The sequence below is a fragment of the Onychomys torridus genome, chromosome 3 (assembly GCF_903995425.1).
Source record: "Onychomys torridus chromosome 3, mOncTor1.1, whole genome shotgun sequence".
In the NCBI taxonomy this organism is placed as follows: Eukaryota; Metazoa; Chordata; class Mammalia; order Rodentia; family Cricetidae; genus Onychomys; species Onychomys torridus.
The window spans coordinates 65,489,086-65,511,288 of NC_050445.1; the positions used below are offsets into that span (position 1 = coordinate 65,489,086).

Below are 22,203 nucleotides of genomic sequence, written 5' to 3' on the forward strand. Positions count from 1 at the left end.
CCTTGCACTCACAGAGACCCCCCACCACCTCTGCCCAGTGCTGGGATTAAAGGCGTGCATCACCACACCCAGCCTCAGCCTCTTTACCACCCCCCCCCCCCCCCCCCGACAGGGTTTCTCTGTATAGCTTTGCGCCTTTCCTGGAACTCACTCTGTAGACCAGGCTGGCCTCAAACTCACAGAGATCCGCCTGCCTCTGCCTCCCGAGTGCTGGGATTACAGGCGTGCGCCACCACTGCCCGGCAGCCTCTTTAGTCTTAACAGAGTGTTTTAGCTCATTTGTCATGATTGGGACATACCTGATAACTATGCTCATGGTTTTTATATCTTGTATAATAGTGCATAAATCTGTCAAGTTCCTGAAATCGTTTGTGTTTCTTCTCAGCCTGGGAAACAAAAGTACAGAAATGACTTATTAAAACTGGTTTTAGAGGGAGGGCTGAACATCTTATTAGTAATGGTGGCAATGCAGGCAATGTGTTTACTATTTTGTTGCTAGAATATAATGACGTATACATCTTCAGGGAGCCTTTTTTTTTTTTTTTTTTTTCCTGGAGCTGAGGATTGAACCCAGGGCCTTGCACTTGCTAGGCAAGTGCTCTACCACTGAGCTAAATCCCCAACCCCAAAGGAGCCTGTTTGTACTCTTTGTGATAAGACAATGGGCACCTAACTCTCCATCTGCAGTGTGTGATTGTATGGTTCACTGCTATGAGGTAGATTTGCATCCCTTCAAAATTCACATTGAAGCTCTAACCCAAAATGTACTTGTATGTGGTAACAGGACTGTGAGGAGGTGATGGGTTAAGAGAGGCCACTGGAGTTCTATCTTAATGCAAATGCTGCCTAGGGACCCCACAGATCTCTTGCTCTATTTCCCAGCCATCATGATAGAGACCAGAAAGTGGGGGCCTGCTGGCAGGTCAAGATGAGCACCCTTACCAAGAACCAGTCAGGTGGGGCTTTGTTCTCAGACTTCATAGTCACTACAGTGGAGAAAGACAAGTTTCTGTTGTTTAAGCTGTCCAGACTAGGAGACTGGAGAGATGGCTCAGTGGTTAAGAGCACTGGCTGCTCTCTCAAAGGACCTGGGTTTAATTCCTAGTAGCCACATGGTGGCTCACACACATCTCTAACTTCAGTTCCAGGGGATCCAACACCCTGACTGTGGACATAATGTATGTACGTGGTGCACAGACATACAGGCAGGCAAAACATCCATGTACATAAAATAAACAATGAAAAAAACCCATCTAGGCTATATAAGACAAGCAAAACAAGACAACTGTAGGGGCTGGAGAGATGGTTCCATAATTAAGAGCACTGCCTGCTTTTCCAGAGGATCCAGGTTCAATTCCCAGCACCCACATAGCAGTTTACAACTTTTAACTCCAATCCTAGGTGATCCAACACTGTCTTCTGGTCTCTGTGAGCACCAGGCAGGCATACACACTGTACAGGCATATATCCAGGCAAAACACTCACACACATAAAATAAATTAATTAAAAAAAGAAACATTCCCTCCTTAGGCCTGACTGGGGAAAAAAAAAAGACATGTACACTATAACATCATACTGTATTGCTGATATTATGTTAAAATGGGCTTTAAATAATTACAAAGGCAGGCCAGAATTGGATTTTTCATATTTTCATCAAAAAGGGGAAAATTTTAAAGGAAAAAGGTTCCCAGTTGACAGTGTTTTGGCTCAAAGGGCACTCTAAAGTATATTCGATGTAATGCCTCATCTCAGTGAAGACAGGAAAGAAGACATGTCAATCCTCCAACAGTAGCTTAGACAGGATGTGCTCAGTGTCACCTCCACAGTCATTTCCTTGGATTGCTCCTCTACGTGCTGAATGACTTCATAGCGAGTACATCTGTAATAACCACCAGTGGAAGAACTATGCTTTTTCCATTCTTCTAGGCAGATCCAGCAAAAGTCATACTTGCACTGTAAAAGAAAACACACATGTAAGTATCTCCATATATAATTAAAAAAATCACTCATTAAGTAGACCGTAATTAGAAGATAATGACGAAAGTATAATATGAAAGTTCATCTTCTTATGCTTATGGGCTCTGTGTCAAGACTGTCCTAAGTCCACAGTCTTCGGATACTTTTATCAGGGCTTCTAGCACTGCTTTGCTTACTGTTTAAACATTTAAATCTTGGGTGTATCTTCTCCAGTATGAACTCAACTTTAGAACCGTGTTCGCAATACCATGTTCTAAGTACTTCATGTTTCTCCACTGGTTATATATTGCCATCACTACACATTAAATTCCTATGTATACATCTGTTTCCTAGGCTTGCTTTCTATTCTGTTTCATACTCTGTATTCACATGCCAGTACCATAGTGGTTCAACTACTGAGACTGCACAACAAGGCTACTTCTCCCTGCTGTTGTTTGTCAAAGTTTTCCTAATTACGTTTGCTCTTATTCGCCATATGAACATCTGAATTTTAGTTTACACAGATGCAAAAGAACAAGCTGCTGGCGTTTTTGTTTGCTTCTTTTTATTTAAGAAGTTGTATTTCTATTTGTTGGCCATTTTTTGGTTTTAAATCCTTAAAGAGGATTTAAAAACATTTTCAACAAAGCCTTGATTGACTATTTATTAAGCTCATTTCTAGATTCAAAAGGTTTATATATTCCATCTAGATGTTGCCAGGAGATATGGAGATGATTATTTTCAGCAAATTAATTTTGTATTTTCCTACTAAGCTGAATTTTTGTTGCTGGTAGTAGTTCTTCAGTTGATCCTTGTAAAATTTCTAGTATGTAATCATGCCATCTATAAATGTGGTAGCCTTGTTTTGTTTTTGAGACAGGGTCTTGCTACATAGCTCAGGCTAGCCTTGCACATGACCCTTCTTCCTCATGTGAATGCTTGGACTACAGGTATGTATCACTATACACAGATTTAAAGTACAGTCACTTTATTACTGTATTTCTAGGTTTTATAGTCTTATTTCTTGTTCCTGATTGCAGCGAGTCTCTGTATTAAATACTGTGGTTCTCTATTCTCTCTTCCCTTTATTGTATGGTTGAAATCCTTCAACTCCCTGTTTTATTATGTTAGCTTAGTGGTTTACTTTTGAAGTCGTTTGTTTGAAGTAGTTGCTCTTCAAAAACTACCCTTTGGATTTCTTGCCACACTGGTCATTACTTTTAAAAATTACTTTCTGTCTTAAAAAACTTAATGGTTTTTCTTAATTTACTTTTTAAAAATTCTGAACCACATCTTCAATTTATTGTTTATTTTGTATTATTTTAAATGAGCAAGACTGTACATATTTCTGCATGGTTTTAGGCTCTGATAATGTGGTATTATCATTTCCCATAAATTCTTTAATTTCTTTGAGTTATTTGAAATATTAAAAATTTCCAAGACATTTAACAATTCCATAATTAATTTCTAATTTATTCTCTATGATCAAGAATATTACTTGGTCTAATTTTTTATTTTCTTTGATTATAATAATCATATTTAACAATCATTGATTATAACAGCAAACACTTAAAGAGTACTACTGGTTTTCTTTGATGATTGAGTCTATTGGGGAGGGTTACATTTTCAGGAAAGAACCTGAATCTACACGTATGTGCTATCTACTGGAGTAATTGTGACATGCCTTTATCACTTCTACCTCTTCTCTTCTTCTGGTCTCCTTGTAGTCACGGAGAATGACATGAATTAAACTCTGCACTCATTTAGTACTTAATACACCCTTATTCAATAAAGTGTCAATTTGTTTCAAGGCTTCTATGCAGATTCTTTTCCTGGTTTATAAACCAAACTTTGTGTCTGCTTTGATACAAATACCCCATGATGTGGTTTAATTTATTTCTCAAAATTAGTGACAAAATTTTCATAAATCAACCAGACATTATCAACTATGATAGAAAACAGTACAGTACAGAACTTAATTAATATATTTACATGTTAAGGTTTATTTTATGTAAATATGTATACTTGTACACCAGAAGAGGACATCAGATCCCATTACAGACAGTTGTGGTTGCTAGGAATCGAACTCAGGACCTTTGGAAGAGCAGCCAGGGCTCTTAACCTCTGAGCCACTTCTCCAGATCTTTTACATGTTAATACTTTTTATTTTTTGGGTTTTAAAACTAGTTTTCTGGCTGGGCGTTGGTGGTGCACGCCTTTAATCCCAGCACTCAGGAGGCAGAGGCAGGCAGATCTCTGTGAGTTCAAGGCCAGCCTGGTCTACAGAGCGAGTTCCAGGACAGGCACCAAAACAACACAGAGAAACCCTGTCTTGAAAAAAACCAAAAATAAAAATAAAATTAGTTTTCCATAGTGTCAGATTCAGTAATTTGAAAATTTAAGAATGAAAGATTCACCTCCTGAGTGAGATAACCCAGCCCCAGAAAGACAAACATGATATGTACTCATTTATAAGTGGATATTGGCTGTTAATTCTTAGAGCAATGTTAACATATTTTATTAGTTTTAACTATTTTAATTTCTTTCACATTCTAAATGAGAAAAAATTACATTGTCTTAATATTTTAAAACATCATTTAAAAACATGGCTGGTCCTTCTAATAAAGGGAAAAAATGAAGACTATTAAACAAATCATTGAAATAGAGGTATGAATTAATAAAATATTAACCTAATTCCAAGATTACAAAAACACAATAAAACAACCAGGTAGCATCTTTTTCTACAATGAAATCAGAAGAGCACAGACTTCCTTTCAATCCCCTAAAAATTTCAGTCAAGTTGATCTCTGTAGGCATTTTAATTTTCAACTTAGTAATGAACTGCATTATTTATTTAGTTGATGGTTTTATTAGAAGAATACCATCTTGTTTTGTAGTGCAAACTAAATTAAGACTAACCAGAAAGCACGGAAACACATTAGCAATCTTACCTTGGCACATTGCATGTGATTGCAGCCTTCATTCTTCTGTATTGGAGACTTACAGTTTGCACAAGGTTTGGAGTTAGTTAACAACCACAGACAATTGGCAGCATCTTCATAGGCTTCACTGACTCCAACAACTTTGAGGTATTGGGCACAAACATAAAAATATATGATAAGCATACGAGTCCAGGTAGGAGAGAACTAGTCTTTTCTTTGCTGGGTGTCTCTCCATTGTAATAATGTATTTCTTTTTCCTATTAGTGTCTATGGAAAAGCTTTTAAAACTGCTTCATTTTTTAATAGTATAAGGACTTCTGTTCCACAATTATTCTTAGAAAATCTATTTGAAAGGAGATTTCTCTGTAAATCTATACAAATAAACTGGGGAAGAACCAAAGTTTAAAAAAAAGAGTATGTGCTTTGTTTAAGTTAACTATTACAGCCAAGAAAATTATAGAAAGAATGTTTATGTTAGACCAAAAGGTTCTCAAGTTGGAGGTCAAACAACCCTTTCACAGGGGTTACTTAAGACCGCTAGAAAATGGGTTGAGTTAAGTTATAAGAGCTAGCTTGCAAGAAGCCTGACCCACAGGCCCTATAGCTGGTAATTAATATAAGCCTCCCAGTGATTATTTTATAAGCGGCTGTGGACCACAGATGTGAAAGATTCATCTAGACCACTGGGCCGGACAGGACTAGAGAAACTTCCTGTTACATTCAGCTGTCCAATGTGTTGGCTCACGTTTCCACCTAAAACCTGAGAGAACTTAATAAGAGATTCTAAAACAGAGCCCAAAACAGCTTCCTACTTCATGTCTCATGCAGGCCAAGAGACGCAGCAGCATTCAGGCTTGAGCACAGCATGCTTGTTGGTGGGCTAAGCTTGACTCTCCTGGGTACCTCTGCCATGCTGGGAAGTTGAAGTGGGCGGAGTCAGCAGCCAGGGCTGACACTTCAAACTTAGCCACGCTGCAGTTTGCAATGATCAGAAAAGGATTACAGATACACAGAAGACAGGTTCAGACGGAATAAACCTCTAAATGGTTTACAATATGTGTAAAAATGTACATAGGCTTGGAAGAGAGAGGAAAAGGAGAATAGACAGTTATATTAAAAAATAGATAATTAAAAAAATAAAGTCTTTAAAGAGACAATAAAATTAATATAAGAAGAGCCACATAAAGATGGAATTCACACAGAGAGTCTGGATTATATTGTCTTTAAGATTTCTAACTGCAGAAAGACACTAGATTGTAAAGGCTGCTGAGTTAATTCAGTATGTATATTTTAAAGGTATCTTGACTTCAAAATTTGTATCTAAAGATACATTGCTTTGGAAAAGAGGTTCTATTTTTGTTTCCACAGAAGATGAGAACCTGTAGATTGCTTCCAGGCTAATATGATTTGATCAATCAAGACCCCTGAAAGGTTGATACAGCCTCACAGATAACTATAGCCAAGATTTAATTATAATTCTTAATTTCCTCAGGATCCCCATAAGATTGCCAGTGCCCCCAACCAGAAGGAAGTAGTATGAGAAGCTACACCCAAATTCCCAAAATATTATTTATAAATGTTTATTTTTATTTAAAGGGGGTTGATTATAAATGCAACCTCTTTCTAAAGAAGAAAAGGGGATATTACAGATATGATAGGATGAAAGGGTAGATTATTGAATCTACTTTTAAAGAGCAACAACTTGTTTAAAATGTTTTACACTGATATAGATTTTAGTGTATTACAAATTTAAAGTTAATTTTGTTATACTGTATGTATATTTCTCTCGTTAAATGTATTATGTTTGTACAGTTCATTTGAAATTATAATATATAATTAAGAAATATAGATTAATAATTAGTCATCTATGATAATCAAACTTACAGTCATGTTAGCTAAGTTTTCTGGGTATACATAGATATATTTCAATTAGGCAAGTAATCTTCAAACACTTCAAAGACCTACAGAATACATCATTTAAAATATTTAAAAACTTAGACTTTCCAGACAGTGAGACACATCTGCTCCTGGCAGCCGATTTACTTCAAAGAAGATGATGGGCATCGAAGAAACTCCATATGGAGTTTGCGTTCCTTATGGTAAAAATTAGCCATTTGGGCAAGAGATTGTTCTTGCCTGGACTGCTTGACAAAATGTTGTATCGATTGGACATGCAGGACCCATGGAAAAAAAGACCACAAAATTTTGCTAAAACAAGGTCCTTCATGTTCCTGCTTCACACAGGAGACTGCTAGATATTCTACATAACACAGGGATAAGGGACTAAACAACTCTCGGCTGAAGATGAATGCCCCAACATTGCAGAGAAAATTTGGGTGACTTTCCAGGCAGCCAGATGTCTCTGTCATTTCTACAATTATGGAAGTTGCTTGCAATGCATTTTCTGTTTTCTTAGGTAATATTATATCCTTCTGGGGTCTTTGATATAGTTGAAGGCTAAACAGTTATAATTATAATTTTCCTTGGTTATGATAAAAGATAAATTAGATGTGAAACTTTAGACTCACAGACAAATATAGGATAGATGATAAAATATTTTCTTTGGTTGATAAACAAAGCTGCATTGGCCTATGGCAGGGCAGGATAAGGTTAGGTGGTACACTCAAACTAAAGACAAGATGAAGAAGGGTGAAGTCAAAGGAGATGCCAACCTGCCACTCAAGGAGTAACAAGATACCAGCAGATCAGTAACGCCATGGCCTCGTGGCAACATACAGATTAATAGAAATGGGTTAAGTTGTAAGAGCTAGCTAGCAAGAAGCCTGATCCATAGGCCATATAGTTGGTAATTAATATAAGCCTCTGAATGATTATTTTCTAAGTGGCTGTGGACCGCGGATGGGAGAGATTTGTCCAGATCATGGGGCTGGACAGGACCAGAGAAACTTCTGGCTACACGTATTTCTGATGGTCTCAGAAACTGAGACACTGCTCCTCTATCCGTCTCCAGGCAGGTCTGCCCAGGTGCAGATACACCCACATATGAATAACCAGAACTATATTAAAGGGTCACAGCATTCCAAAGGTTGAGAAACACTCACTGTGTTATATTATAATTTATTTAGACTTTAATTCTTTTAGACTTTTATTTTGTTCTATGTGTAACTGTTTTGTCTCCCCGTATGTACGTGCCTCAAATGCATACTTGGTGCCTGCAGATGTCAGAAGAGAGTGATGGATCCCTTGGAACTGGAGTTGTGGACGGTTGTGAGCTACCATGTAGGTTTGGGAACCAAATTCAGAGTCTCTGGAAGAGCAACAAGTGTCCCTAATGACCTAGCAATCTCTCCAGTCCCTGAACTATACTTTCTTAAAGCAGGCTAGTTGCAAACAAAACTGTCAGGAATTTCCAGAGTAGAAAGCACTAAATACCAACATCTGCTTGTGAGATGGAGCTTGCTACACATAGTCCAGGCCACCCATAGACTCAGGATCTGCCCTCAGCCTTCAGAGTGCTGCAACCATAGAGGAGCACATTTTTCCCTATTTTTCTTCCTTTTTTTTTTTTTTGAGCTGAGGATGGAACCCAGGGCCTTGCACTTGCTAGGCAAGCGCTCCACCACTGAGCTAAATCCCCAGCCCTTCTTCCTTCCTTTCTAAAGAAAAAAAGTATCTTTGATTACTTCCGATAAACAGATCCAATGGGATATGCCTAAAACTAAACACCATCTCTCCAGATCCATTTCTTTTATTTGCCCATGTCTGTAAGTCATCTAGAGGGCTCAGACCCAGTCTACTGGGTGGACTGTCTTCAACACCCTCTGGCTAAGGCACTCACAGCACATCACTGACTCCACTCCACTTCCTTTCCATCCTCAGTTTTGGGTGTTTTAGCTAGGGTCCTCCACATCTCTTGCCTAAACAACAGAAACACAGGAAACCAAGCCATCTTTCCAGTTTCCTCTCCCTCCTACTTCCAATGATACTGCCTACACAGTGATCTTTTAAGAACAAGTTCTGCTTACAATCTTTCATTTGCTTCCCCTTATCAAAGGGCTACAAGATAAAAAAAGCAAATCGATTTAGTAAGCAGGGTGAAGTCCTTCATGACTTCAAGTGTTGCCTAGGGATTAGGGATATGTGGCTCAGTGGGGAAGTGCTTGCCCCATACCAACTTTATCAATTGTCTTCTTTAATTCCATTTATGGGGTGGTATTGTGTTCCCCAAAATATTGTGCACCCTAATAAACTGATCTGGGGTCAGAGAACAGAACAGCTACTAGATACAGAGGCTAGAAAATGGTGGCACTCACACCTTTAATCCTAGCATTCCAGAGGCAGAAACGCCTCTGGGTCTCTGTGAGTTCAAGGCCACACTGGAAACAGCCAGGCATGGTGACTCACGCCTTTAATCCCAAGAAGTGAGCCTTTAATTCCAGGGAGTAATGGCAGGAGCAGAAAGGTATATAAGGCGTGAAAACCAGGAACTAGGCTAGTTAAGCTTTTAGGCTTTTGAGCAGCACAGTTCAGCTGAGAGGCATCCAGTCTGAGGAAACAGGATCAGCTGAGGAACTGGCGAGGTGAGGAAGCTGTGGCTTGTTCTGCTTCTCTGATCTTCCAGCATTTACTCCACTACCTGGCTCCAGGTTTGTTTTTATTAATAAGACTCTTTAAGATTTGTGCAACAAATGTACTCTGCTATAATTTGAGATCTGTAATCTTAAGGAATGCCACAATTTTTAAAGACTGTAAACATTTCATTTTACCTTCCCTCTAGCAATTTAAAAAGTAAAACAAAATTAAAATTTTGTTTTTCCTGTAAGAATGGCAGCAATCTGTAGGTTTTCTTTTCTTTTCTCCCTCTAACTGCACTGGGAAGCCTGACTTTTTCTGTGGTGAAAACGATGTCAGGAAAAGTCACGTAAGAATCACTCTAAGTGGCCATTCAAGTCAAGGCTTTGATTCCATGCTCTCTCTAAAAAGAGGTACAGAAAGGTTTTGGCTGTACTGTCCAAAGCAGGGGAGAAACCAGACTGTGTTTTTTTTTTTTTTTTTTTTTTAAAAAATGTTTCCTCAAGCCTCACGTACAAGACAAAGAAAGGGGACAGAGACTGGGGCTGACTGACCCTTAGGAAGTGGCTCCGAATGTGAACCAGGGCTGGGTACTAGGAGCAGCCCTTCCATGGACCGTAGCAGCAGACAGGGGCTGTTTTGCTGCACCGATCCTGCAAGCTACCTATATATGTTTGTATCCACAACACTGCAGCATGTGCTGTTGACTATAAAATACTGGCTTCTAATTCCACACAGCAAAGAGAAGCAGCAGCCATAGTGAGGTGGTTGGACCATGTCAGTTTCTACTTGACAGAAAATGGTTGGTGGGAAGAACTCATATTGTTTGGCAAGGACAGGATTCTGAGAACGAACTCAGTATGGTTAGTGTGGTCAAGTTGTGGAGGCAATGCTGGAAAATCTAAACATATTTAAAACATCTAATTCTTGTTTAGAAGAAGGGGCCTTTATTTTCTTCTCCACATCAACATTATTTTTAGTTTAGAAGCTCTAGCATATTCTTATGATCCGCATTGTTCATTGTTATAATAAATAAAGCACAAAGCCACTCAAACAAAGCACTGTGTGATGAATGCACAACATAACCCTTTTCTTCCACTCTTGGAGAGAAGGATTGTCTAACTGCATTCTAGGGGTTATATGACGGCAATGGGCAATTGGGCAACTACTATTATAATAAACTTCTGGAGAAATGTCTTCACCCAGTTCTCTGAATCTGCTTTCTGTGCACCCACTTCTTTGAACCCACCCTTCCGGGCACTTGTGATGCATGTCCCTCTGGTTAGTCTCCTTGCCCTGTTGATTTTCAAACGCTCGCACTCACCTCTGCTGTATGTCTAATATACCTTGAGCTAGTTTTCTTAATAACTGGAAGTGGTAGGGTCTCATGGTAAGAAATATTAGCTTCATTTAATAGTCAGAGTATTAGAGAATCTAAGCCTGTTTAGTAGAATCAAAATGTATACAGCTGGTGTATACACATATACATCCCTCACATATACTTGTATATAGACCAAGACACACACATACACACACACACACACACACACACACACACACACACACACACACACACACCTGAAAGCTTTAAAGATGTTTCATTTAATGAATATATAAATGGTCTGCAAATTTTATAAATGTACCATTTTATCACAGACAATATAACTATACCCACTTCTTACTCTGATTAAACACAACAGAGCCACTTTAGTGCTTTTCAAGACTAGTCCATTGTTTATATTAAATCCTCTGAACTGATTTTAGTATATTTCTAATACTTTTTCTTGTTAACTTGAGTGTGTTACTTCTTTTGAATTTCACTACTCAAGGACTAGAAAACTGGGCTTAAGGGGAAAAAAAAACCATTCATGAACTTACTAATTTGGTAAAAAAAAAAAAATGCTTATGAGACTGAGTGGGGTGGCATATACCTGAATCTGAGCGACTTAAGGAGGCCAAGGCAGGAAGAGCACCAGTTTCAAGTCAGCCTGGATAAGTTAGTAAGAAATTGTCATAAAAAAAATGGTTGATTGTTATTATATTTTTTGGTGTAAGATGCAAAGGAAACTATTGTATTACAAAGGAGTATGTAAACTTATAATAACATTTAGTCATAATTTTCTTCTTCAGGATATCATTTTTACATATTTGAAGCCTGGGGTTCTACTTTAGTATCGGAGTTGCCTCGTTATTGTCCACAGACTTGGCCTGTAGAGTAACCCTTGAGTGTGACACAGTGGAGTGAGCAAACTCCTGGGTTTCTCTTGGCAACTGAGACTTTCAGTTCAATCTCGGCTTTGGTTCTACTTTGGTAGTTACTTCCCAGGTGGATATTCTTTCTTCTATCCTGTTTTCTAACATTCTTCCCATCTTTCTGAATCAAATCTCATTTGGACAATTTAAAGGAAACATTTTAATTTGTAGGCTGTCTCTGGCCAACAGAAATATCATCCATCCTACTGCTAACCTTACACTTCTTTCCTACTCTTCCCACAGGATCCTTATCACGTGCAAGAATATTCTTTCCCAGGCTCAGCACTAACCTCTGCTCACCAGGCAGGGTTTTTATCCTCCTTCCACAGTAGAAACTTATCTGAGGGCCTGGAATAACTGACCTGGTTTTAATACAGTAAGGGACAGCACTGTGCTGTCCTAACTAAAACACTGCCTCTGGAAGAAAATGAAAATTACAAGTCTCAGGAAACTCCTGGAAGTTACAAGATTCACAGGGCCCTGTGCCAAGGTTATAGCAGAAGTAACAAGTGCTGGGGAGAAAAGACTCTTCAACCAGCTGGGCTGTCACTAAGCTGTGCAGGAACTCCGGGAACACAGCTTTTCAGGTATCACAAGCTGAGGGGAACTTCCTCATGACACAGCTGCCTTTGAGCCCACCATTCTCCTGCAAGTAACCCCAATAAACCCACTGTTTCTCTAAGCTAGATTGGGTGGATTTGTTTCTCTGGTCTGTTATAGGTGCCCTGTCTGGGCTGAACAGACATCTGTTCATACCTTCCCAAGAAATGTGACACAAGTAATTCTAACTATAAATTCCTCTATAGTATCTAATCAAGAAAGTGGAAGAGTTGTATGATAAAAAAAAAACTTTAAGACGTTGAAAAAGAAACTGAAGAAGATATTAGAAGATGGAAAGCTCTCCCATACTTACTGATTAGTAGGATTAACATGATAAAAATGGCCATCGTACCAAAAGCATCTACAGATTCAATGCAACTCCCAAAAAGATTCCAATACAATTCTTCACAGATCTTGAAAGGACAATTTTTTCAGCTTCATATAGAAAAAAAAAAAACAAAAACAAAAAACAGCCGGGCAGTGGTGGCGCATGCCTTTAATCCCAGCACTCGGGAGGCAGAGGCAGGCGGATCTCTGTGGGTTCGAGGCCAGCCTGGTCTCCAAAGCAAGTTCCAGGAAATTCGCAAAGATACACAGAGAAACCCTGTCTCGAAAAATCAAAAAGAAAGAAAGAAAAAAAAAAAGAAATAAAAAACAAACAAACAAACAAACAAACCCAACAACCTAGGATAGCTAAAACAATCCTAAATAATAAAAGAACTGCTAGAGGTATCACCAACCCCAATCTCAAATTGTACTACAGGGCTACAGTAATAAAAACATGGTATTGGCACAAAAACAGGAACACTGATCAGTGGAATGGACATAAATTTACACATCTATGGACATTTGATTTTGACAAAGGCTTTAGAAATACATACTAGAAAAAAGATAGCATCTTCAACAAGTGGTGTTGGTCAAACTATATGAGTGAAAGCTTATAAGGCCAAATGAGCTGGTTTACATGACCTTTCCTGGGAGGGGGGCCTATTTGCATTCAATAGAGAAGACAATGTCAGGCCATAGTCACAATACCATCCACCCAGGTACAGTTTGGTGAACCAATGTGTTTATTGGGGATCACTTACAGGAGCATAGGTGACTCAAAGGCCTCACCAGGAAGGTCAGGTAAGCATGGATGATGAGTCAAAAAAGCTGCATCTCCCAACTTCTACTGCACAGAGAACATGCAATCATTCCTTGCCAGTTTCCTGAGGTGGATCCAATGAGAAATATTCCCTGTTTGTAGCACTGTTTGGGAGTCTCATCTTGATGTGGCCTTGCTGGAGGAAGATGTCACTGGGGGCAGGCTTTGAGAGCTTAAGGCCTTGTCTCTTTGCTTCATGCTTGTTGACAAGATGCAAAACTCTGAGCCTGTTGCTACAGCTGCCATGCCTGGTGCTAGCTGTCATGCTCTGCCATCATGGACACTCATCTCTCTGGAACCCTAACCACAGATGTACTCTTCCTTCCTTCTTTTGCTTGCTCATGGTGTTTTATCAGAGCAATAGAAAGTAGCATATATATCCTTTAAGAATACCCACCCCCCAAACACTTGCTTTACATATCAAACCATAGACTTAGGCCAATTCAGTTTTAGAATAAAATAGTATGTTAGCTTAATTACATCTTGTAGCATAGCAATCTTAAGGCAACTAGGAAGAATGCTAGACATAAACGATGACACTGCATTTTCTTTAAACTCCTCTGTCCATGTAAGTCCACCTGATCTAACGACTGCCTGCAGAACTCATCCTGCTCACCACCACACTATCCTGCAGTGCAGGACTGAATTTGCAGGCCTTCAGCACGCCACGCTGTTTCACAAAGCTACTTTACCCTGTCTCTTAGTGTGCTTCCCATCTGGTACACATGAAGAGCACAGATGTGGTTGCCAATACGCAGTTTAAGCATCAAATCTGTCACCATCTCCTGAGATGACTGACTCCATTCTCTCCTTTCCCCCACAGCTCATCACAGCAATGATATTCTCTTACAATATCTGTGGCACTTATATTATTTAAAATATAAGTGTTAGGAGCATGGATGGTATCTAAATTCTATATTCTAACACAAACAGTACTTAAATAAGAAAGACATCATTTAAAAATAAACAAATTACTAACTTTTCTTAGCATTTCTACTGAGCTTGAGGCAAGTACTCCTAGAATTCCCTGGACATCTTCAACCATTTATCCTGCAAGAATCATACATTCAAAATGTCTACACAAAGGGCCATTCTTTTTTCTAGATAGTAACTTCTTTATCTGAATTTGCTAACTCTGACTAATGGTATAATGGTCTATCTTATGATACAAATTAGAAACCTCAACTTCTCAACTACTGGTCTCTCCATCCTTCAAGCAACCCCGCTACAGTTACCAGCTATTCTAATAAAAATGGGTTTGATAAACACCATGTGCCTGTGTAAATAATGTACTCTATCAAGAGTAAGTGACATTCCAATCAGCAGACAACATGAACCTCAGGGATCTACAACACTGAGGACTATCCCTTGGGCAATGGGAAATTCCCTTCCATAATACACGCCAAAGGTCTCAAGGCTTCAGTCTCTCTCCAAGCGACACTTCTGATATAAGCACAAACGCCTATTCCATCCTTTGCCTGTGCAGAGAAGCCCAAAGTCAACTCACAGTCCATTACCTTCAGGAGAGCCTGCAGCGCTTTGTCCCTTCCACGCCAGAAGGCTGTTCCCACGCTGACTTAACTCTACGCTACCACATCTACATAATAATTTGACAGCTTCTCCTTGTCTCTGCCCTCCCTAAAGGCTGATGTCATCTTTATTATGTGCTTTGCTCTGAAGTGCAGGTTCACCAAGTGAATTTTTATCCTGATTTGAAACATCTCAAACTAACTCTAAAACACATATGAAGACCCTCACTAAATCTTCACTTATATTACTTTAAAAGGAACTAGTTGCTGTCAAATACTTTAGATAATAGAAGTTATTACAGAGAAAATATATTTATTTGTTAAATATGGGAATTGCTGTTGGGAAGAATGTAAAAAGGAATCTTCCAGAAATTCAAATCTATTCTGTCACTTGATACATGCTTTATAGCACTCAATCCCAGTGCCATCTCTTCTGTAAAATGGGATTACTAATATCACTTCATATCCTTTCCATGTTGGAGCAAAGATAATACATTTATAGAAGTTTCAGTATCTGAACCAACTAAGCAGGTAGACTGGCTGGTTCTGTGTGTCAACTTGACACAAGCTGGAGTCGGCAGAGAGGAAGGAGCCTCAGTTGAAGAAATGCCTCCATGAGATCCAACTGTAAGGCATTTTCTCACTTAGTGATCAGAGGGGGAGAGCTCCGCCCATGATGGGTGGTGCCATCCGTGGGGTAGTGGTTCTGGGTTCTATAAGAAAGCAGGCTGCCCAAGCCAGGGGAAGCAAGCCAGTAAGAAGCAGCACCCCTCCATGGCCTCTGTATCAGCTCCTGCCTCCAGGTTCCAGCCCTGCTTGAGTTCCTGTCCTGACTTCCTCCAGTGATGGATTACAATGCTGAAGCATCAGCCAAATAAACACATTCCTCCCCAACTTGCTTTTGGTCATGGTGTTTTGTCATAGCCATAGTGACTCTAACAAGACAGAAGGGCTCCCATGGGCTCACAGAGACTGGAGTGGCAAGCACAGGGCCTGCATGTGTCTGTACCAGGACCTCTGCATACGTTATGGCTGTTAGCTTGGTGTTTTTGTGGGACTCCTAACAGTGGGAGCGGATTATCTTTGAATCTTATGCCTGCTCTTGAGACTTTTTCCCACCTATTGGGTTGCATCATCCAGCCTTGATATTAGGGCTTTTGCTTTGCTTCATTGTACTTGTTTTGCTGTGTTTGGAAAATGGTGGGGGAGTGGATCTGGGAGAGAGGGGAGCTGGGAGAGTGGAAGGAGGGGAACTGTGGTCAGAATGTATTATATGAGAGGAGAATCTATTTTCAACAATGAAAAAAAAAACCTCAGTGTTTAAGTAAATATTCAGAACTGCATAGTAGCAAGAAATTAATTTCTCAAGGGACGTTTCAGGGAAGTAAGTTTTTTTCTTACTATAGACCATAAGGTTCATCCTGTAAAGTACAGAAAAACAAGGTGGCCCATTTAAGGATGAAAAGGGCTTCGTAAGAGACTTAAATGTGACCCTCACTTGCACCTTAGGCTAAAACATCTTGTTAGCAGCAAACATCTGCCTGTGGTTCTGCCCTGTCTACATCCGTCTCCTAAAGGATCTAAGTGAGAGAGGCTATAGGGCCTAGCATTAGCAAATTTGAAAATTCCTCTAAGTGAAGACTGTGAGAACTCTGACATTATTTTTGAATGTCCATAGGAAATATGTAGCACAGCTATGTAAAATTCCACTTACGTTCCTCTGGCTTCATTTCAGTTATTTTTTGTAGCCAGTTTTTCCATGTTTGGCAGTCACAAGGCTCATGTGCTTCACCAAGGCACTCCCTAAAAACAAAAAACAAAACAAAACAAAACAGAAAAGCCATCAAAAAATAGTCCTCATCACTATCTGGATAAAAATACATGGATAGTAAGTATTAATTCAATTTGAAAATTGAAAAAAATTAAGGTACAAATGATATATGAAGCATTTCAAGAGTGGATTTGAAAATGAGATTCCAAAACTAGACAAACTTTAGTTCAATTTTTAAAAATCAGTATGGTTGTACATTTTAAAAGCTCCACAGAGATTATTTAGTATACAACTGAGTTTTGCAGTTTTCAAAGCTATAAAACAACTATTAACTGTTTTTAGCCTCACTCAGACTTCTTGATCTCAGGTGTGTTCTTTGTTACCAGCATTGCACGCTCTTAGAGGCTCATTGGAGCAGGCCTGACTACACCACCCCATGGTCCTCCTTCATTGTAGAGTCTGAGGAGCACTGTTCAAGTAATTCTTCTAGTCTCATCTGCCTGTGTCCACTCACTGCAACCCCAGGGCTGGTCTTACAGACACCTGCTACCAGGTCTGGCTTTATGTGGGTGTCGGGATCCAAGCTCTGGTCCTCATACTTGCTCAGCAAGCACTTAATCCACACAGCCATTTCCCTAGCACTGCAAATCATATTTGTACTGTCACATCTACCTCCAAAACCTCTGGTAATTGCCATGCAAGCAACCAAAAGTTATTTTTACAGGGATCTTGGTAATTAGATATAAATAACGGAAAATAACAATTTATCATTTGTAATTCAATTATACATTCTTTCTATGAATATATTAGAGCACAAATATTAAGAAAGAGTCTAAACCCTTTAGAAAATCACTCATTTTGATTCGACATGGTGCACATTGTGTACCATGTGTCATTAGGGAGAGAAACTCCAAAAGCTGGACACCACTGTTCTTACCTTCTTAAATGAAGACTTTATTTATAAAGGTTAAGTTTGTTCAATGACATCATGAAATCTGCAGGCAAATGGATGAAACTAGAAAATATGACCCTGAGAGAGGTAACCTAGGCTCGGAAAGACAAACATGGTGTGTACTTACTCATAAGTAGATACTACATTTAAAGCAAGGATAATTAGACTACAACCCACAGCTCCAGAGAAGCTAGCTAAGAAGACCCTAAGAGGGATGCATGGATCGCCTTGGGAAGGGGAAATGGATGAGATCTCCTAAGTAAACTAGGGATGTGGGGGGCAATGGAGGGTAGGGGATGGGGAATGTGGACATAAGGGAATGGGTCGAGATGGAACAGGGAAGGCGTGGGAGAGCAATGAAAGAAGTATCTTGATAGAGGAAGACATCATGGGGCTATGGAGAAACCTGGGGCTAGGGAAGTTCCCAAGAATCCACAAGGATGACCCCATCTTAGACTCCTAGCAACAGTGGAGAGGGTGCCTGAGCTGCCTACCCCGGTAATCAGATTGGTGACTACCCTAAATGTCATCATAGAGCCTTCATCCAGTAACTGATGGAAGGAGATGCAGAGGTCCACAGGCAAACAACAGGCTGAGCTCTAGGAGTTCAGTCAAAGAGAGGGAAGAGGGAGTCTACGAGCAAGGGTAGTCAAGATCACAATGGTGACATCTATAGAGACAACCAACCAAACTAGTGAGAGCTCAAGAAATTGAGACCAACAGCTGTGGAACCTGCATGGGTCTGGACTAGACCCTCTGCATACAGGAGACAGTTGTGTAGCTTGATCTGCTTAAGGTGCCTCTGGCAGTGGGATCAGGATCTATACCTAGTGCATGAGCTGGCTTTCTGGAGCCCATTTCTGGATACCTTGCACAGCCCTGATGCAGGGGGAGGGGCTTGGACTTGCCTCAACTGAATGCTTGCTGACTCCCCATGGGAGGCCTTACCTTTTTAGGGGAGAGAATAGGGCGTGGGGTTGGAGGGGGGAGACTGGGAGAGGGAGGAGGGATGAGAGGGGACTCTGTGGTTGGTATGTAAAATAAAAAATTTCTTAATAAAGATAAAATATTAAAAAAAAAACTTAAAAAAGGTGAAGTTTGTTAAGACATACCAGCTAGCTTATATAAAGCCTTATAAACTAAGAGGTAATATTTTACTATATTAAAAACGTACTGATAATGATTTTACTTCATACTCATTAGCATAATTAGTGCTAAAAACTAGAAATAACAAGTATTGGTGAGGACTTACAAAACTGGAACCCTTGACACTGCTGACAGACATGCTAATACTGATGTAGCTTGGTGGTTTTCTCCAGGGTGAAACAGGACTACCATCTAACTCAGCAACTTCATGCTCAGGGATTGTATTATTCCTGTTTCTTCACTGTGACAAAGGAACACCATGACAGAGGCAGCTGGGGAGGGCAGGCTTACTTTGGGTTTAAGCAGGGAATGCATCATCTTGGTGGGGAAGGCATGGGGCTGGGATCCACCTGTGATGCAGCAGCAACCCACTTCCTCAGGCTTGGCCCCATGTCTCAGACGCTCCACAGACCTGAAACAGCGCATTAGCCTGGGACCAAGGGCTCCAACAAATGCCCTTCGTTTGTTAAGGGAAATAAGCCGGATACAAAGGGTTAAAACCTGCAGGACTTCACTGCTATTACATGGAGAGAAAAGGGAACAAGCGTTCCACGGCTGTTGGGGAGAGGAAGAGGAGAACTGCTTCTACATAGTCACAGGGCCTCTGGGGATCACGGGAAGAAGGTAGGAGGTGGTAGGTGCACTTAACAGATACTCAAAACACCGGCTGTGTAAGAACAGAAGCGCAAGTGTTACGTGCTGTGCAGTGCCGACTCAGATCTGTGACAACTGCAGACTTTCCCTAGGCACATGTCCTGGCACACACAAGTAAGGAGTACATGCTATAGCCATGGACAGAAACAGTGCCTATCTCGTGCTTGAGAGTTCATGTGAGAATGAAGAATCTCCATTTCTCACCACTCATTTAAAAAAACACACACACAAAAAAAAAACCCTCTACTTGTTATTAGGAAAAAAAAATCCTAGGACAAAAAAAAAAAAAAGTTATACATTGTCAGCAACTAAAAGAAATGAGAGAAATCAATAAATATAAATTAGTTCCATTCAGGTTTTTTTTTTTTTTTTTTTTTTTTTTGGGTTTTTTGAGACAGGGTTTCTCTGTGTAGCTTTGTGCCTTTCCTGGAACTCACTTGGTAGCCCGGGCTGGCTTCGAACTCACAGATATCCGCCTGGCTCTGCCTCCTGAGTGCTGGGATTAAAGGCGTGCGACCCCACTGCCCGGCCCATTAAGTTGTTTTTTTTTAACCCCTGGATATTAAATAGCATATTCACTATCTTCTCCTAGAAGAATCAATACTAGTGTATTGGTCCTGCTGTCAGAATCTAAAAGAAAGTGATAGAGCAAAACCCCAATGCTGTCAAACAGAATCTAAAAAGCCAAACAAGGCTTCTTCAAAAGGCTGTAACTACTTATTGAAGTGCACGGTTCTCTATGACCGTGTGGCCTTGGACAGCCACAGCAGAAGGCCTTCCTTCCCAGTCTCACAGGACATAGGCTTGTTGCTGCTGCAGGCACCAGCCCAATCAGCAACATTTCCAGGAGGTGGTGACAGTGTTCCTAGGAACACTAAGAGTGGGTGGGTGTAAAGGAGACTCTCCAGCAGAAATCGACACAGCTGTTATTCAGTGTTTGAGCACCAACTCATCCAAGAAGAGGTTTGGACTCCAAAGTATTGTACTAATGGCTACTAGAGAGAGTAGCTGGGTGATAATCTAGATTGCAGATGTAGTCCTGCTGATCTTATAAAGCTCAATTCTTTACGATTTTTTATACTTCTGAAATGCAGTTTGCTGTATAAGTGGCTGGTTCAAGCCTGTGACCCTCCTGTCTCAGCCTCCCAAGTTTACAAGGATGCACTACCACACCTCACTCCTAAAAAAGTTCTAATCGGTGATTATTACCTGGTATCTATTGAAATTGTATCTCAGGATGTCCATAGAACATGGTACAGAGGAGGATCTTGGCTATTTATAAATGGAATTGAAGAAAACCCCAAGATGCTAACCTAACATTAACAAAACAAGAACAGCCCTTTCTTGAAGATGTGTCAGTAAGCATAACTGTTGGTAGGAATATAAAGTGGCTGAAAAAAGAAAAACTTTCTACTCCTTTCAAGCTTTATTACTTGAAAAAAAGTCTATCAAGTTAGATATTTAAGTTATATGTAAGTATTGAAACTTAGTAATCACAAATCGCAAGTGAATTAGGTAAGAAATACCATTTTGATAGTTATTTGCTTTAGCTAGAGTTGAGTCTTGAAGGCTATGTTCTAAAATAACTACATGTTTGCATACGTCCGTCCGTCCATCTCTGTGTGTGTGTGTGTGTGTGTGTGTGTGTGTGTGTGTATCTGTGTCTGTGTCTCTCTGTGTGTATATAGGCCAGAGGTTGCCACTGGGTGTCTTCCTCTATCATTCTCCACTTCATCTGTCTATCATCTATCTCTCTCTCTATATCTATCTATCTATCTATCTATCTATCTATCTATCATCTATCTCATCTTTCTATCTATCACCTATCTCTCTATCTATTATTTATGTATTTTAGTTAGGCAGTTAGTTCCTGAGACAGGATCTCTCACTGAGGCAAGACTAGTTGGCTAGCAAGTCCCAGAATCCTCTTTTGCTGGCTTGCCCAGTGCTGGTTTACAGGTGCACACCACCACTTTTGGCTTTTTATTTGGTGTTGGGTTTCTGAATATAGGTTCTCATGCTTGTGAGGCAAACACTTTGCTCAGGGAGCCATCTCTCTTAGCCTCTGAGGTGACAGTGGTCACCTAAGACCATCAGAAAACACATTATTATGTACACAGTATTCTGCCTGCATGTGTCCCTGCAGGCCAGAAGAGGGCACCAGATCTCATTATAGGTGGTTGTGAGCCACCATGTGGTTGCTGGGAATTGAACTCAGGACCTTTGGAAGGGCAGTCGGTGCTCTTAACCACTGAGCCATCTTTTCAGCCCTTCAGAAAACACATTATTTCCAATGGTCTTAGGAGGACCAGAGAGAGTGTCTCTCTGTCTCCAGGAGGATCCGCCCACACAGGAGTACCTGGAACTGTATTAAAGGGCTGCATATTAGGAAGGTTGAGAACCACTGTAATAGAGGATGCTTGTTTATCACTGAATCACACTGTGAGGCATTGGCAGAGTTAAGGCTCAAATGCAGACTCTTAGAATATCAATATGTACTTTACTGAAATTCAATAATTGAACTTTTAAGCAGTGTTTGAATATGCTGTTCTGTAAAGAGTATTTATAATATTTTAGCAATGATTGAGATTTGCCAAATAAAGAACAGTACATCTTTATTTCCTGGTTGTAAAGACCTGGGAAATGCTGCTAGTCACCAAGGAAAGCCCACTCTTTCTGTATGTGGAGCTACTATCTTAGGGAACCTATTGTACAAGGGA

General features: G+C 40.1%; 1 protein-coding gene across 1 annotated transcript in view; it reads right to left on the reverse strand.

Annotated features, from left to right (window-relative positions):
* The window catches only part of Ankib1 (ankyrin repeat and IBR domain containing 1), a 106,870-nt gene that overhangs the window by 13,348 nt on the left and 71,319 nt on the right, over positions 1–22,203 (reverse strand). Inside the window, 4 exon segments of the mRNA XM_036180574.1 lie at positions 300–386; positions 1,819–1,953; positions 4,908–5,038; positions 16,675–16,763. Of these exon segments, the coding sequence (XP_036036467.1) occupies positions 300–386; positions 1,819–1,953; positions 4,908–5,038; positions 16,675–16,763 (442 nt within the window).